Source organism: Salvia miltiorrhiza, chromosome 7 (assembly GCF_028751815.1).
Source record: "Salvia miltiorrhiza cultivar Shanhuang (shh) chromosome 7, IMPLAD_Smil_shh, whole genome shotgun sequence".
In the NCBI taxonomy this organism is placed as follows: domain Eukaryota; kingdom Viridiplantae; phylum Streptophyta; class Magnoliopsida; order Lamiales; family Lamiaceae; genus Salvia; species Salvia miltiorrhiza.
The window spans coordinates 56,343,889-56,362,313 of NC_080393.1; the positions used below are offsets into that span (position 1 = coordinate 56,343,889).

General features: G+C 35.2%; 2 protein-coding genes across 2 annotated transcripts; both read right to left on the bottom strand.

Annotated features, from left to right (window-relative positions):
• Positions 1-861: 861 nt before the first annotated feature.
• On the bottom strand, positions 862-4,562 carry LOC130994451 (uncharacterized). Its single transcript, XM_057919493.1, has 4 exons — positions 4,265-4,562; positions 4,128-4,213; positions 2,170-3,857; positions 862-1,999 (listed from the first exon to the last, which is right to left on the bottom strand). The coding sequence occupies exons 1-4, from the start codon at positions 4,560-4,562 to the stop codon at positions 862-864; spliced, it is 3,210 nt and encodes a 1,069-aa protein (XP_057775476.1).
• Positions 4,563-12,388: 7,826 nt separating this feature from the next.
• Positions 12,389-13,261, bottom strand: LOC130994960 (glutaredoxin-C6-like). Its single transcript, XM_057920174.1, has one exon. The coding sequence runs from the start codon at positions 13,044-13,046 to the stop codon at positions 12,639-12,641; it is 408 nt and encodes a 135-aa protein (XP_057776157.1). The 5' UTR covers positions 13,047-13,261; the 3' UTR covers positions 12,389-12,638.
• Positions 13,262-18,425: the final 5,164 nt, after the last annotated feature.

An 18,425-nucleotide genomic window follows, 5' to 3' on the forward strand; every position in this document is an offset into this window, starting at 1 on the left:
ACAAACTAGACAATTGTATTGTACAAACTCGTAATATTCACTGTTCAATTACAAAATCACTCGATTCACCAACTATAACACTTTAACATGGTATTGGTGTTGCAAGTGATCTTTATGTATGTATTAATTCATAATATTAATTAAAAATACATGTAGTTTAAGTAATTCTTGACATATATAGAATATCGTGTATGTATTATGGAATGTGACGATCATGCATGGCATAAATCATACCCCTAATAAATTATTTTTTGTCACTTTCAATCAGAACAGTTGATAAAGAATAAAAAAAAATTGCTTGTTTTTTTAGACTTAGCTTTACTCTTTTTGCAATAAATTTTAGTTAAAGTAATCGCTAATGGAATCTTTATTTCCAATAATTATTTAAAGGTACCACTTTTCTTCTCCATCTTTCCTTTTCAGTCATCACCGTTGTCCAGGTTTTATTGGAATTTAGAATTTGATGGAGTGTCTCTTTTGAGGGTTAAATGTAAATTAATAAATCATTAATTTTACTCCAATTTCTAAATCACAGCATCTATATATATGTATGTACAAGAAAAAAGTAGTTGCAAATTTTTAATTGATAACAATTGCCGACAATGGATCTCTTTGGAATTCCACGGATGCAAATTTTTAATGGAAAATTTGCTCACGCGTGAAATTGACAAAAGTTAAAAATTGTGTACCTATTTACTATTTACCCATTCATATTTTTTTTTTGATCAGGCAAAGAAACTTTAATTAAGAGAAAAAATGGGAGAGAGTCATGGCACCAGGGGTACCATTACAAGAGAAAAGCGAAGAGTCGAAATAGGAAAAAGAGCAGCTGAAAAACAAAGAAAGAAGAACCCAGAAACTTCAACAAAGGATTCCTGAATTGGAGAAGAAGTCCTTAAAATCCAAGGAGGATGATTGTATCTTGAAAGCCAACTTCCAACTCCAGATCCTCGTTTTGATTTCCGCAACGATTTTTTGTCTGTTCCATTCTCCTTGGTTGAACTTACAGTTGTTCCTTTCTTTCCAAATGCTCCAGACAATGCAAATCCAAATACCTGTGAGGAGTTGAACATCCGCCTTGCTTCCGAGGCTAGTAAAAGCAAGAAAGTGTGCGTTTGTGCGTCGATGAAGAGCTGTTTTTTTCCCGATCCATCCCAAGAAGTCGAACCAGATCTCGTCTGCTTTTGGGCAAGTGAAGAGCAGATGTTCCAGTGTTTCAGTTTGAGTAGCGCAGAGGATACAGTTTGCTTCTGTCGAGGGACTGATGACTTCTCGTTTAATAAGATTTTCGCAAGTTGCCAACCTCCCTTTCATGATCCTCCATGCGGTGGTCTTGGCTTTGAAGGGTGCCGGTGCGTTCCAGATCTTCGTGTAAACTGAATCTTTCCTTCTAGCTTCGGTTTTGTTCGAATTTGATCTGATGGCTTTGTATGCTGAGTTGACGGAAAAAAGGCCACATGAGGAGTGTTTCCAAGACCATCCATCTTTCTTCCCTGCACAAGCTTTGAAAGGGTTGATAATAGCAAAAAAAGTAGTAAGCAAGCCCAAGTCTCTCCCCCTTAACTCTCTAGACCATTCGAGCTTCCACACCCAAACTCCCTCGACCCAAAGTCTCATCTCCTTGATCACCCCATCTTGATTAGTGCTAAGACGAAAGAGGGTTGGAAATTGGTCCCTCAATCTATGGTTTCCAGTCCAGCAGTGATGCCAGAAAGAGATAGTATCGCCCTCCCCTAGCTGAAGTTCTAAGCTTTCCCTCAGCCACTTCCCCTCATCCCCCCGACTCAAGGCCACCACCCTATTCCACCAACCCAAAATTCTTTGTCTGTTGTTAGCCAAGCAGATGCCGTTCTCATCCCACTGAAAATCCCCCATCCTTGCCTTAACCACTCTAACCCAGAGGGCATCTTCTTCCTTCAAGAACCTCCAAATCCACTTCACCATCAAAGCTTTATTAAAGCTCTCAAGGTCTTTAAGACCAAGTCCACCCTCGTTAACACTATCACAAAGAAGACCCCAATTAACCCAATGAATTTTTTTCGCTTCGTCTCCCCCGCCCCCCACAAGAAGTTACTCATGATGGAACGACATTTTTTAAGGACACTCTTGGGTAAAAGGGAAAAAGAGAGTTGGTAGATCGGTAAAGAGAAAAGTACCGAACGAAGCAACGTGATTCTCCCAGCCAACGAAATTTTACGATGTTGCCAGCTGAAAACTTTCCTTTTGATTTTTTCCACCACATGATTCCAGATTTCCGCACGAGACAGACGTGCACCAATCAAGATTCCCAGGTATTTGGTTGGGAAATCACCGACTTGGCAGTTGAGCGTGGCAGCCAATTGCTCTCTCGCAGGGGTGGGGATGCCGATCCCAAGAAGACAGCTCTTATCGAAGTTCACCTTCAGGCCTGAAAGCATTTCAAAGATTTTGAGAATGCATTTGAGAGCCCACGCATTCTGTTCTTTCCCTGAAACCACAAAAATCGTGTCGTCGGCATATTGAAGGTGAGAGATTCGAATGGCTCCATTTCCACATTCAGCAGGTTCCAGAAGATTTTTTTGAACCACTCTTTCCGTGATAAGGTGAAGACCTTCTGCTGCAACAAGAAACAGAAACGGGGAGAGGGGATCTCCTTGCCTGAGGCCCCTCTCCAGGCGGAATTCGCCCGAAGGGCTTCCGTTTACCAAAACGTTGGCTGTGGCGGAACCGAGGCACTCTGAAATCCAATTTCTCCACTTTTGGCTGAAGTTCATTTTTTCAAGCATAAGATCGATGAACTTCCAATCAACGGTGTCAAAGGCCTTGGCGAAGTCAACTTTGAAGAGTGTGAGTCTCTTTTTCCTCTTTTTAACTTCATCGATGATTTCGTTGAGTGAGATGACCCCGTCTAGGATAAATCTCCCTTCAACAAAAGCACTTTGACAATCTGAGATGATTGAGTGTATCACCTGCTTCATCCTCAAGGCAAGAATCTTCGCAATCACTTTGTAGAGGCAGTTAATGAGGGAGATTGGGCGAAAATCCTTCAATTCAGATGTTGTGTTCTTTTTCGGAATGAGCACTATAAAGGAAGGGTTACTACCTTTCACGAGTTTCCCGTGCGAATGGAACTCCTTCATGACTTCAATTAGATCCTCTTTAATGATTTCCCAGCAAGTTTTGAAGAAGAGAAAGTTGAAGCCGTCTGGCCCTGGGCTTTTCCTTCCGTCGCAGTTCCAAACTGCCGCTTTCACTTCTTCTTCGGTGAATTGCTGCTCAAGCTTTGTTTTCATATCATTCGAGATTTTCATGGAGACGAAGTCTTCGGGAATATGCGGCCGGATCATTTCTCTTTCTTTGAACTGATTTTGGAAGTGGGTTCTAATCTCCTGCTTGACTTCTTCTGGTTCCTCGAGCCATCTGTCCCTCACCTGAAGACCTGAGATATCATTCTTCAATCTCCTGCCGTTGATAACCTTGTGAAAGTAGTTGCTGTTGACGTCACCATCAGTTAACCATCGATCTCTCGCTTTCTGAGAAAGGAGGCTGTCTCTGTTTTTGAGTTGGAGGAAGAGGTTTGCCACTGATTCGTTCCTCTTAATAATTTCATCATCTTCCAATCCCATAGTGTCGTCGATTGCATCCCAGCAACAAATATCATTCTTAAGCTTTCCAATGTTCTCCTCAATTGATCCAAAACTTGTCTTGTTCCACTTCTTGAGGTCCTCCTTTAGCCTTTTAAATTTTTGTTTGAAAACAAAGCTCCTCCATCCCGTGATGCCACTTTGATTCCAAGAAGTTCGGACCACTTCCAAGAAATCTGGGTGGCTCACCCAGGCATTGATGAACCTGAATGGTTTAGGGCCCCAATCTACTGACTTTGTTTCCAGAAGGATTGGGATGTGATTCGAGACAGATTGTTGCAATCCTCTCGCTTTTGTATGTGGCCATTTCCCAATCCATTTGTCGTTGATAAGAAACCGGTCCAGCTTTGTCTTGCACTAGCCCTGTGGTTGGTACCAAGTAAATTTTCTTCCTTGAAGACGAACCTCAGTCAGATCGTTGTTTTTAATGAAGTGATCAAAATTCTGGATATCTCTTTATGAAAAATGTGTACCCCTGCCGACTCTCTCTGATCTAAATCTGACTGAGTTGAAATCACCTCCAATGCAGACATGTAAATCCCTACTTTGTTCAATCACCAAGCCAATAGTGTTCCACAGATTCTCTCTTTCTGTCAATGATTGTGGTGCATAAATGTTAATGAAACAACAGTCCAGGTTACCAGGGATCCATCTGCCATTGACTATCAGAGCTCCTGGCATCTCCCAATTGCTGGAGCTCAGAAAACTTGATGAGTTCCACGTTGAAAGAATCCCTCCTGACCTTCCTTCTGCTTTCCTAAAGGCGAATCCGCATTTTTCCGTCCCCCAGATAGTCTTTAAAACAATTTCATCAATACTTTCCAACTTTGATTCTTGAATAAGACAGAAATCGATACCTTGCTTCTGGATGAGTTCTCTGATTTCTCTTTTCTTGACTTTGCTCCCAAGTCCACGGATATTGTAGGAAAGAACTTTCATTGATCAGACACTGCCCTATCTCCAAGCTTCTCGTTTCCAGCCTTTTTTTCTCGTACCATCAGTTGTTTGGCCATATCGAGATCACCATGATTGCTCAGAAGGCCAATTTGTTTCCCAAAATCCCAAATTTGGAGTCCTTCTTCGATGACAGGAGAGAAGGTTTGTGGGTTCGAGTCGATTGCATCAGAATCGTCGGGATTGGTGTTAGATTTTTGGGTACCAGAGGCTTCTCTAAGCCTAGCTCTTCCTTTCGCTTTTTCTCCTTCCATCGATTTCCTGTAGTGAGTTCTTGCCATTTCTTTTGTTGATCTTTTTTGGAGAAATCGATGAAGTCCCAATTTCAGAGAGCTTTCAATACCTGATTTCTTCTTGTAGCAGATGGCTTTCCGAGGCGGAGAGGCTAGGGATTGTTTTTCTGTTGCTGCAGAGGTGTGGGGCGAAATTGAAATATTTGGGCCGATTTCAATTTGGGTTTCACTTGAAAGAGAAACTTCTTCCAGAACGGGCCTATCACGAATGGGCCCGAAGATTTTCTGATGATCCATACCTTCATCCGGATAGGTGGGCTTTGTTGGGCGCTCTGGGCTGTGTTGGGTTTGGTCCACCTCCAAAGTTTCTAGAAAAAGGTTTGGCGTGTCGACAACTTCAAGGTTCCCGCGTGCAATCTCTTGACAGCATGGTCTTTCGGCGGTGTTGGTAGTTTCTTGGACGACAAGATCAGATGATTGATCTTTTAAATGCGGCGTGCAGTCTTTTTTGGGAGTCGAGACGACTTCCTCATCTATTGGTGAAAGAGGGAGAGACTGTTGGACTGAAGTGGGGTCAGCTGATTTGCCGGAGTTCAGATCCACCTGAGCTATTGCCGGAAGACCAAAGGAAGCCTCTGTTCCGTCATCCTCAGATATTTCTTCATCTTCTGAGTCGGTTTCTTCGTCTATCATCTGTGAAGTATCCATCGGAAGTTGTTCGGCGACCTCTACGATCCTAATTTTGAAGGAAGCCCCATTAATCTTGCAGTCGAAAACTTTGTTGAGTGAAGATAATCCAGTAGACATTTGAATGAAGGCCGCGTCCAGCCGGTTTCTTGCAGTCGTGGTATCATGGATTTTCAGTACCATGCCCAATCGAGCTCCCAGAGTGTGGAAGAATCTCGAGGTCCAAGCTTGTAAAGGGATACCGAACCATTTGGTCCAGACCACTCTTTGTGTGGTCACATCAACATATGACCAAGGCCTTACCCATTCGAACCAAAAGTTCGTCCATTCATCGAAATCTTTCATTAAGTCTTTAACCGATTCTTGGTTCCGGCTTTGGATGAGGACAAGGTTACCCCCAAGGGAGGACACCTTAAGCGATCCTGCGCACTCGCTGTTAATTTCGGTCTCAAAATCTTCCCACACATAATCTGCCTTCACGAAACCAGTGAAGGAATTTTGGAGCCATTCCATCTCCTCTTCCCTAGATTGAAAGCCGAGAACCTCATCTGCCGGAGGTTCATATGCGTTGTTGGTGCCGCCTAAAACTTCTGCGAAAGATTTCCCTGGTTTTCTCCTGCAATCTGAAAAATTGAAAGTTGTTCTCTTCATCGCTGCATCGCCGCTACGAATCTTGGGTTGGTTTGCGTCTCCTCCCTCCAAACCTCTTCTTGGGTTTTCTTTGAAGATAGTTCTTTCGAATCTGGGGATATAGGCTCTGATTTTATAGCTCCCTATCCAGATGTTGTTCAATTCCTCGAGGAGTCTTTCTGTATCAAAAGCTTTCTGTAGCCGAACGAAACCGAAGGGATTTCCTCTAATATCTCTTTTTTTTGGACAAAATATATCAGTCACCTTGGCAATCCTGTTGAAGCATCTCTCTAGGCAATCGATTCTGGTGCCTTCTGGGAAGTTTTTGAAGAAGAAAGTTGCTTCATTCACTTGGTGTTCTTTTGCGTACCGATTTCCGAAAGGCTGGGGGTTGGGGGTGAACCTATGGCTGGCTGTTTGGGGGTGCCTCACCGGAGGGCGCTCGGGACGGGAAGAACCTACCCTTCTCTGTCTCACTTCTCTCCACTCGTTGGGCTCCTCTCTCGTCGTCATTTTTTTTATTAGTGAGTGTATTTACCCATTCATATATATGAAAAATGAATTATAATTGTAAGAGAATTAACTTTTCAAGTGAAAAATAAGAATTAATATTTGATTTTTTATAGTTTAACGGTCAAGATTAATGGTAACCATTTTTATAATTTTTTTTAATTTTGAAATTTTAAAGATCTAAAATACTTACATAAGAAAAACAATATAATGAGCAACGACAATGAACTACATGAATAGGAAAATTACTTATAATTATGTATAATCGTTTGAACAATAAGATTAAATTACTAACAATGATTTACTGGACAAAGAAGAATCGCGAATGTGAAAGATTTTCGGGATAGGAATCTCCAAAGGAAATATGAGTGATTTTTGGGATGAGATATCCAAATAGCGAAAAATTAAAAAAAAAATTACTTATTTTATTAATTAATTATAGGTTCAATTCTAAAGAGATAGGTTGGTTAATTCTTAAATATAGCTTTTTTTTATATAAATTTTTTTGTTATTACTCACAAAAAGAAAAAATACACTCACACTCTAGTCCTCTAGGTGACTCGAACCCCCGACTTATTGATTTAAAGAAAAGCGTCTTACCAACAGACAACGTTTCATTGTCTAATACAAAAATATAGGTTGATTCTCACTAAACTCTCACTCATAAACAATTATTATGTATATGTATATATGTATATATATTTTCCTAGTTGAATTTACATGAACACAATGTTTATAAAAGTACATAAAATCATAAATGCTATAGGAATCGCATTAAATATGAACCAAACAAAGAGCACTTCTATGTTTTAACTTCAAAAATTGTTACGTTTACTGTAAAATACATTAATGGGTTAATTGCCTCTAAATTCTTAAATTATAGTCACTTTTTATTTTTTTCCTCAATCTTTGAACTTCCTATAAAAATCCACCAACTATTGATTTTTCCCAATTTTTCCATGACAAATTTTCCGGCCAAATCCGATATCGGAATTATCCTATGTGGCGTTCTTCACTTAATACGTGGCGTTGACGTGTTCTATTATTGACACATAACCCCATATGTGGCAACCCCTTCCCATCTCACTCTCACGCTTTCTGGCCCCCTCTCTCTCACTCTCTCCTCTGCAGTTGCACAACCATGGCTGCCGATGCGCTTGCAACGTCGGGGAGTTTAAAATTATTTAAGGCCATTATCTTAGGGCTATTTGCAAAAATAGGCCACTATTTTTCGGACTTGCAAAAATAGGTCAATTATTTTAGTTTTTTGTATTTTTAGGCGACATGTGTACCGAATCAGGCTATTTTGGGCCACATTTTGACCACAAAAAGTATAAATGCTTAATTGAGTTCAAATGTGGCCTAAAAATGCCAAAACTTAAAATAATTGGCCTATTTTTGCAAGTCCGAAAAATAGTGGCCTATTTTTGCAAATAGCCCTAAGATAATGGCTTTAAATAATTTTAAACTCCAACGTCGGGGACCATTACCGCCTTCTTAACCCGGCGTCGCCTCTCCCTTCAGTTGACCCTCGATCACCAAAGCCCTCAAAATCAGAAACCGTAGTTCCTCAGTCTCGGTTCTATGGTGTTGGCAGCAGCGACATCGCCGACGTCGTGCCCCAACCCGACACCCCACTCAAATCTCACTAACTCGACATAGGTCGCCGCCGTCCGGATCCCAAACAACGGCGCCGCTCATTCCCAAACAACGGTGTCGTTCTCTTGATTTATTTATTCCCTCGTGGCGGACAACCGCCGCCTCTTTCTCGCCAGTGAAAACAGTAACGCCGCTCAGCCAGAGGATCGCCTCGCCGCGGCGGCGGCAGTAACGCCGCCCAGCCGCCTTCCTCCTCCATCGACCGGTTGAGAAGAACCTACTGGCGCCGCCGCCTCTCTTTTTGCCGAACAGCATCAGCCAAAAAGCCAAACCCACTGCCACCGCCGCAGTGCTTCTCAGCCACCGGCGAGTATAATCGAGGGTTTCCCTAATTTTATTTGAATAAGAACGCGCAAAATAACGTCGTTTATGTACAATACATACAACGTCGTTTTATTAAGTATCCGACACGTCCACGTCAGATAATTCCGATTCCACGTGTGTACTGATTTGGCCGGAAAATCTGTCATGAAAAAATTGGGAAAAATCAATAGTTGGTGGATTTTTCTGGGAACTTCAAAGATTGAGGTAAAAAACAAAAAGTGACTATAGTTTAAGGATTTAGATGCAATTAACCCAACATTAATATACATACTTATCAATAAATTAGCTTATAAATTAATTCTTTATATTTATTTCGTATGATAGAAAGGGAAGAAATACCAGCAAATTATTAAAAACCAGCAAATAAATCACTTTTATGAGATTAATATTCAAGTAAAATGAAATGCTAGCATTTCATTTTATATATTTAGAGCGCTCTAAAAATATGGTGTTCGTCATTTATATTTCATGATAATATAAATTTTAAAAATGTATAATAAAATAATAATGGTTAACTAGTAGTACAAAGTTGCCACCATACAATAATTAAATTAAGCAATAAATAAAAATAGACAAATATTTCACTATTCGTTAGTCAAAAGTTTTGTTGGCAATGGAGCGCAAGTAATTAAAGTTCATTCAAGAAGCAATTCTGATCACAAATTTGTCTCAGATATTTACGAATAAATACAAAAAGGTGTATAGTATCCCTCCATGAATGCTGGGGAATTTCTTCAGTCTAACATATATAGTAATCATTTACGACATAAATGATTTTTTTTCCCGTAAAAAGTATGAGTAGTGCTATTTGGACAAAATATATATATTTGAATAAAATAAATTTAAATACTTAAAATTTTTGATTTATTTAAAAAAATAATTCAAATTTTAAAAAGATTTAATTACTTTTTTTGTAATTTTTGTGCTTAAAATTATAAATATTATTATTAAAAAATTACAAAAAAAACTACAATGTTTCTCCACACTAAAACTAACTCAATTCTTTTAAAATTTGAACAATTTTTTTTTAAATAAATCAATTTTGTAAAGTATGTAACATTTTTTTATTTGAACATATTTTATCCAAATAGCATTGTTGAAAAAGTAATAAGAGATTCGATGCAACTCGTGAGGACATAAAAAATTACTCATTCCATCCCATTAATAATGACTCGCTTTCTTTTTTCGTCTGTCTCATTAATAATGGCTAAGTAAAAAACGGAAATCGCTTGCTCTCATAAAAAAGTTGTGGATTCCACTATTTTCTATCACTGTTATCTTTGAATTACTCTTCTTTTTAATAATCGTGCTAATAGGGATGTCAATCTAGCCCAAAACCCGTGAGCTGGCCCGATTAACCTGCTATCCAAGAGGGTTAGGGTTGAATATTTTCAACCTGAAAAAAGTTACAACCCGATTAGCCCGGCACCCGATAGGGTCGGCCCGACTATCCGATGGGCTAACCTGAAACCCGAATACTTAAAATTGAATATTTAGATATAAAAATAAAAAAATGACAAAATATTATAAAGTCTCACCATTTTATTTTTCTGTATTTTCTGAGATGCTTTGATTCTATGAATTCAAACTATCGTTGGATATTTTATTGTTTTTTCGTTAGCAAAGTTGAACATTTTATTGTTACCAACTTATTTTATATGTTATGTATCTTGGTGTTTTTTTTCAATATTTTATATTTTTGCATTCCATGCCTGCTACATAATTTATATCTTTGATTTTTATGTATATTTTATACATTATACATTAGATCATTAAAAATAACGAAATACAGATGATTATTTTATTTTTACGCATTTAAGCAGAATAGCCCGATGGGCTAGCCCGAAACCCGAACGTTTAGGGTTAGTGTTTGAAAATTTATAATCCGATAAAATCCCCAGCCCGATTAACCCGAAACCCAATAGGGCTTGCCCGATTGACATACCTACGTGCTAAACAATAATGAGTTGTTATTAGTGGGACGAAGGGAGTATAAACATTATACTTGTTTGTTTACGTGGCATGTTTATGTTGATCAACTTCTTTTCTACACGAAATTTAAGAAATTAGTGTTTTAAATATGTTTGATAATAAAGTGAATAAATGATTTGATGTTTTTTTATTTATATTTATTTTATATAAGAAAATTGATCAACTTAGTTGAGACTGCTCATAAAGTAATATTGATCAAGTTAGTTGAAAGAAGAGAATAATTTTTAAGAAAGTTTAATTTTATCTTATGGCTTCTTCCAATTAATCCAATTTTTATTATAGTATGCAATCGTATATCTTTTGATAAATTCAATTTAAAAAGTATTGACACGACGGTTAAACTGTAATTTTAAAATATGAAAAAAGGACAGAGAGAGAAACAAATAGCATTAAAATACACGAGACGACATAATTGATCTTCTACTGAAAATTCTACTGCGATGTCAGTTGTATTTATTTTACATCGGCATCATGTACTATTGTACTATATCTTTATTCATAAAATAAATTAATAAACGAGTAAAAAACTAAAAAAGTTCTGCTTCTGTGTGACGACATGTATTTGGTTATAAATAAATTTTCTGCGTAAAAACATGTTTGTGTAAAGGTGTAGGTGATGATATAAATATACTCCCTTCCTTAATTATAAGCAATAATCTTAAAAAAGAATGGCACATGCGTTTAATAAAAATAATTGAATTTATTGTGGTTGAAAAAAAAATGTTATTTAAAAATTAATGTTAATAATGATAATAATATATTGAGAGTGGAGAAAAAGTTCGCCATGTGATAGAAAAAATAAATAAATAGATGTAGTAAGAATAATAAATTGTGATGTATTATTCAAAAATAAAAAGTAATTAATTTTTATAGATGTCCTAAAATAATAAAAAATAAATATTTTTTCATGGATAGATGAAGTATGTATTAAACTTTTTATTGGTATTTGGCATTTAAATTAGTCTAGAAAATGAAATTAAAATGATTTAGTTACTAAAAAAAATCCTTCTTCTTCTTTTCTTTTTTATGTGAAGTTAGCCAAAAAACGTCAACTCCCTTATTCGTGGAGCCAACAAAATACAAGAAAATGTTACTTTTGTGTTTTTCTTTCCACAAAATATACAAACTTGTTTAGTGGAGTAAAATATCTGCACCAAAAATATCACGTGCCATGTTTAGCGAAAAAAAATGCAATAACTCGCAAAACCAAAAATACAAATAAGATTTGAGACTTAATTAATATTATATAAACTTTAATATTATATTTAATAATAACTAATACAAAACACACGATCCTTTATAAATTAAAAATTCAAAAATATTATACTGATTTAAGTGATTTTGTATACCACTTACGAGAGTGGTATACGTAATACAAATTTTAATTATAATAATTATTAATTTTATATAATCTTAATACATCATATTAAAAATTATATTATATTTAAAGATATTTTAATACATTCTACTAAATATGTCGTTAGTATAATATATAATATTCCAAATTACATCTCAAATAAATGTATCACATTTTTTATCCCATACCCCCGTATCAAATGAGAGCCACTGCAATATTTGCATCCTCATTAATTAGTCATCAAATGAACGCGCACCAAAAAAAGAAGAAGAAAAAAGACAATATGAAATTTACAAAAATAAAAATAAAATAAGAATATGAACTCTAATTAACATACTCCTTAATATGAAACTAGAGTGAACAAAGTCAAATTGAGAGTTTCTTTTTTTTGAGAAGAAAAGGGAAATTGAGAATTGAAATGCCATAGATATATATTTCTACATCATAATTAAAGCACAATTAAATGTTTCCCTAATCACAACATTACCTTAATTGGGAAGCACCACATCTCACAAGCTACCTTACAACATCATTAATACTAGAAAGCTAATTACTTATTTTCTTCACCTAATATTATCAAAACCAAAATAGCACTTAGCACTACAATATATATAATATTTATTAATATAGATAAATATATATATATATATATAATAATTTCCTAATTAATTAGCTAATATAAATTCCCTCACTCACAACTCCAACTTCAACAAGCTTTGGCACGAGGCTATTATTCAAGTGCAACGCCACCACGCTCTCCAGCCCGCCCACGCACGCGCCGCCGATGTAGAGAGCCGGCGCGGCGGCGCGATTAAGGGCGGCGATCTCGTCCTCCTCCAGCTCGATGACGGTGGGGTGGACGCCGACGGCGGAGAGGAGGCGCTTCATGACGTGGCACATGCAGCAGGCGGAGCGCGCGAAGATGATCACCGGATTCTCGGAGGTGAGGCGGCGGAGGCGCGTCTCGGTGGACTCGGCGACGTCGATGGCGAGCGGCGAGGCGGCGCTCGGGGTCAGCTCGAGGCGGATACCGCCGTCGCCGTCCCCCGGCAGCGCGTAGCGGCGGAGGCCCTGCATCGGAGGAAGTGATTCGCCCTTTTTTCTGTTGCCGGCGCCGGTTTGGGAGGCGGCGGAGGGCGGTGGTTGGTTTGGGGGGAATGAGTGAGCGGAGGAGAAATGGTGTGTGGGATTACTATATATATGGGAAATTTACATCTAAAAACATTTTATATAAAATAGTTACTTATTAAATTTATTTATTCATTTTTAGTGAGAGAAAGCTTAGCAATAAGTATTTGATTTGTCTTAAGAAATACATCTGATTTGTCACGATGAAGATGCAAATCAATTGATAAGGTTTTTTTTTTTTCCGATCAGTGTGTCAGACGTTCAAGTTATATATTTAGGTTAGATTTCCAAATTTTATGACTTATATTGTTTTTCAATACTTTATACTGTCTTATTCAATATTAGAGCACCCGCAGTGGGTGTTCTGATAGGGGGTCTCGAGTCACTCATCCTATCGGGTCATCCACTGCAGCCTCCTCTCACTTGAGTGTGACCTGATCTATCAGGTCAAGCCTGATATTTTTAAAATTAGATGCGTGTTTTACACGTCCCTTAATTTTAAAATTTCGGCCAAAATCAATTCAGTTCCTTAATTTTAAAATTTGAAGCTTACATAATGCCCTTAAATTTGAAACAGATCAATTCAGTTCCTTTCGATTCCTCAATTGTAAATGATGGATAAAAAATAAGTAAGTATTATATATTTTTTTTCATTTTCTTTATCATGTGTTTACTAAAAAAAATTCATTAGTAAATTGTGTTATTTAAATTTAAATGAAAAATACAAAAATCAAAACTAAAAAAATCAGATCAGCTATCATGTCATCCCACTACGGCCTCCTTAACCCAATATGGTCCCTCCCACTATCAGGTCAGCTTTCAGGTCACCCCTACTGCTGATGCTCTTATATACTAGCTTATTCATTATTTTCATTTCTTACGAAAAATAGCATTCTCATTAGAAGCTAACCCTATAAAAATAATCTTTTTGTCTTATAAAAATAATCCTAATTTTTCTGTATGGGATGTCCACAAAAAAATCATATTCTATTTATGAATACTACTATCTTATAATAAATTACCCTCCATATATTATCTTATTTATACCTATTCTATCATATGGTGAGACTTTTTTATCCATTCACAATATAATTAATTATCATTTTTAATGATACCTTTGAGGTGAGACACCCTTTCTCCACTCATGATACACATAATTAATTTTATTAAAACTCGTGTCACACTCTTTTCTAATATTAGATGAAATAACTTTTTACTATAAAAACAAAAGATATTATATTATACTCCCTCCGTCTAATGCAATGTATCACTTGAGGAACGACACAAATTTAAAAAATATGCGATAGATAATTTATTGATCAGTGGTTGTAGTTGAATCAGATCATGTAGAAATGACAAATGAGTGATTGTTGTCAAAAATAGAAAATGAGGTCATGCCCAAAATAGACGTGCGTGGTACATTTTTATAGGACGGACGAAAATGAAAAAAAAATACATTCTTATGGAACGAAAGGAGTATAATGAATCATAATTTGTTTTTATCACTAAAAATTTAAATTTTAAAAAAATTATATATTCTAATTTGAAATAATTGACCCTAATGTCAATTATTAATTCAAATAAATGTGAAAAAATAATTATAAATCTTAATTGAATGAATAAATCCTAATTAATTATCTTAATATTATACTACAAAATAGTAATAATAAATTAAAATTAAAAAATTAATTAAAAACTATAATAAATTTAAAGCGGAATACAATAAGACACAATAAGTCGTGAGATAAAGGATTCATCTAATTTGAATGTATGTAAATATAAGCGAGTGTGTATATGGCGGCATCATATTTGAGACATTGGTTGATAGTTTATTTATAAGTACAGGGTCTATCTAATTCCTCACCCGTCGGGTGTTAAAAAAAAAGAAAAAGAAAAAAGAAAAAAGAAAAAAGAAAAAAGCGAGCTAGTGTGCACATGTAATTCTAATTTGTTTGACCAATTTATGAAATTTAACTTAATTAAAATTTGATTCGTAATATTGATCACAAGTCTAATAGCCATCTCGGTATACCGCTTGAAAAGGCCACTTGCATATTTGTCTTGATTGTTGAAATGCAAATCCAACGCATAAAATTAAGCTCAAACATAGAACAAGATCCATAGTGGATGTAAATATGTAATTATTTAGACTGATTAGTGCTCTTAATACAAACTCGTTTGGTGCGCGGTATGAGATCATGTGTGATACATCGTATTAATATTATATTTGATAAAATATATTAAAATATTTCTAAAATATACTTCTTCCGTCCCAATTTAAATGGTGCACTTCTTTTCGACACGAGATTTAAGAAGAATAAAATTATAGTGTAAAAGTGTGTGTGGCCATATTATTTGTAGTGTAAAATTATTACAAAAAATAGAGACGCACCAGTTTAATTGAGCCGGCTCAGAAAGAAATACGCACCCTTTAAATTGGGACGGAAGGAGTAATATATATGTTGTTTGGTATGATGTATTAAGATTGTATAAAATTAATAATAGTTATAATTAAAATTTGTATATTTATACCACCTCCGTAGATGGCATATAGAATCACTCAAATTAGTATACTCCCTCCGTCCCACGAAGTATGACACTGTTTTCTTTTTTGTTTGTCCCACGAAGCTTGACCTGTTTCTAAAAATGACAAAAAATTTACCATTTATTCACCTTTTCACTTTTTCACCTATCATACTTAACACACAAAATAACAATTTATTAATTTTCGTGCCGAAAAGAACTAGGTCATGCTTTATGGGACGGAAGGAGTAATATTTTTGGGCTTTTAATTTATAAAGGATAGTGTGTGTTTCGTATTATTTTTTTTACCAAATAATATGTTATATATATATATATATATATATATATATATATATATATATATATATAAAAAATAAAATTGAGAGTATCGTTTCATTTTGTAAACGATACTCTCATTCTTATTTGCACATTTAAGTCGAAATGGATGCATAGATTTATTTAATTCATTTTTTTCCCCTTATAATTTGCTCCCATCTCGTTTTGACATTAAAATTTTTACACAGTCAACCATAATACTTTGTGACTAACTATAAAATCGTGCTCTTGAACTGATCCAAATTGTAACAAAATGTATTATATATAGAGAGCTAGTGAAATGTTATGCTACATACCTTATGTGAAAACCGCTCACGTTTAGTATTAGTTAAGCTTATCTTTTTTGTTTTAGACATTTATTTTTATTCTAATACTTCATAAATTGTTATTAGGATCATTAATTTTATAAATCACATAAAAATTAAAGTTCAATTTGTTTTTTTTATTAATTATTTGAAGTTAAAGGGAATATGAACAAATCGAACTTTAATTTTTATGTAATTTATCAAATTAATGATCTCAATTACAATTTACGAAGTATCAGAATAAATTAAACTATGTGTCTAAAACAAAAACAAGATAACGCTAACGCTAAACGTGAGCGGTCACATAAGGAGCTCATATAAGATATGTAGCATAACATTTCTCTCTTTATATATAATATAAATTAATAAGAGAGAAAATTTTATTATGATTTTGGATAGTTTAATATGATATAGATCGACCAATTATCTAGTCAAAGTGCGGTCACCTTAATTAATTACGTTACAATTTAATTAAATCATAATTATTAATTATTAAATTTTAATTAACTCACAATCAACTACTACTATTTATTAATAATTGTGTATTTAGACGTACACAAGTTGTTGTCATAGCTAAATCAATTTTTGTTTAGTTTAATCAAGTAATTTTGTTTTAAATTACCGATTCAAATATTTAGATTTGAACGAACCAAAATGAACTTGAGACTGCACGCGAAACTTAAAAGAGCAAGTTTGATAAAGGGTTAAAAGTTTGTTATGTTATCGCGTTTTCAACATTTTTTATAAAAATGTTTTGAAGTTTTATTTTCACCTTAAAATTTCGAATTTTCAATTCATTTTATAAATTATTTCGCTATATAAAATTTAGTGATAAAAAGATGACTTTATCTTGTGGGATGAAATATTTTGAGTGTCGTCATTATTATGAATTATCATTATTAAAAAATACTAAAAATTTGAGATTTTTTGTCATCTTTCTATCAATAAATTTTATATACAAAATAATTTAAGGAAAAAAATTGAAACTTAGAATTTTTTTTAAATATTTAAAGAAAATATTGAAAGTTTAGAACATAATATACTATAATCTTTTATAAAATTGAAGTATAATTAAAATTTAAAAAGAATGAGACATTGATTTGTGGGCCCCGCATGAGGACATGGGTTACATCAGCGATAGCAACATGCGACGTTATTAATAAATCACGACTAATTTGTCACAACATTATAGTACTCTTTTATTATGAGTGTCATTTTGGTGGATGTAAGAGTAATAAATACTGTTGGTCTCACGCCACTCAATTATTTTTGGTTGGATCCTTGATATTCATATTAATTACGTACATACCAGTCAACCAGTCAACATTGTACAAACAAGATTTATAGTTTAAAATAAATTTATTGTAAAAAAAATAATTTAAAAAAATAATTTTTTTGAATTTAAGATCACAAAATTAATTCAAAGAAGAGCATAGTTACCGACGAAATCGACTTTCTGAATTTATGAAATTTGTCTTGTTGAAAATAGTGATTACATTATTTAAGGATTTATAAAAACTAATTTTAGAAAAGTAAAAATTAGAGTTAGGTAGCAACTATGTTCAACTTAAAGTTTTACACATTGACGATGGTGAAGAAGACGACACCCTCATCTAATACCATGGTGGCGAAAGTCATGGCAGTTTTTCATGATATCATTTACACAGACTCCATGCTCGTAGCTCGCGTCATGGCCAGGGACGGATTTACATTGGGGCTGCACTGGGCTGGAGCCCAGTGCAACCCCAAACTTTCTTCTACATATATGTACTCCTTCCGTCCTATTATTTATGGGACGTTACTGTTCGGCACAGAGATTAAGAAGAGTATAATTAAGGGAATTAGAGCATCCACAATGGTGGGTGCGATGGCCGGATCGAACCCGGCCTATCGCACCCACCACCATTGTCGCACCCGGGTGTGAAGGAGGGGAGGCGAAGCTACGCACTCGTGAATAGTGGGTGCGATGGAGGGGGCGTGTAAAACACGCGCCCCTTTTCGGCCGAAAAAAAAAAATTAAAAAACTAGCCGTTTTCGACCGTTTTTACTTTTCCGTTGCAGATTTTTCTTTTTCTTTTTTTTTTAATTTCTATACTCCCTCTATATATACATATACAACCTCATTCTCTTCTTCATCATCTATCATTCATCCATTCTACTCATT

Excerpts from the sequence above, each read along its gene's own strand:
- LOC130994960 (XM_057920174.1), bottom strand. The coding sequence starts at position 13,046 with ATGCAGGGCCTCCGCCGCTACGCGCTGCCGGGGGACGGCGACGGCGGT.
- LOC130994451 (XM_057919493.1), bottom strand. The coding sequence starts at position 4,562 with ATGAAAGTTCTTTCCTACAATATCCGTGGACTTGGGAGCAAAGTCAAG. Across the intron at positions 4,214-4,264 it reads CAATGGCAGATGGATCCCTG|AAAGAGAGAATCTGTGGAAC; the intron begins GTAACCTGGACT and ends AATCATTGACAG. Across the intron at positions 2,000-2,169 it reads TCGTTGGCTGGGAGAATCAC|TGTTAACGAGGGTGGACTTG; the intron begins GTTGCTTCGTTC and ends TCTTTGTGATAG.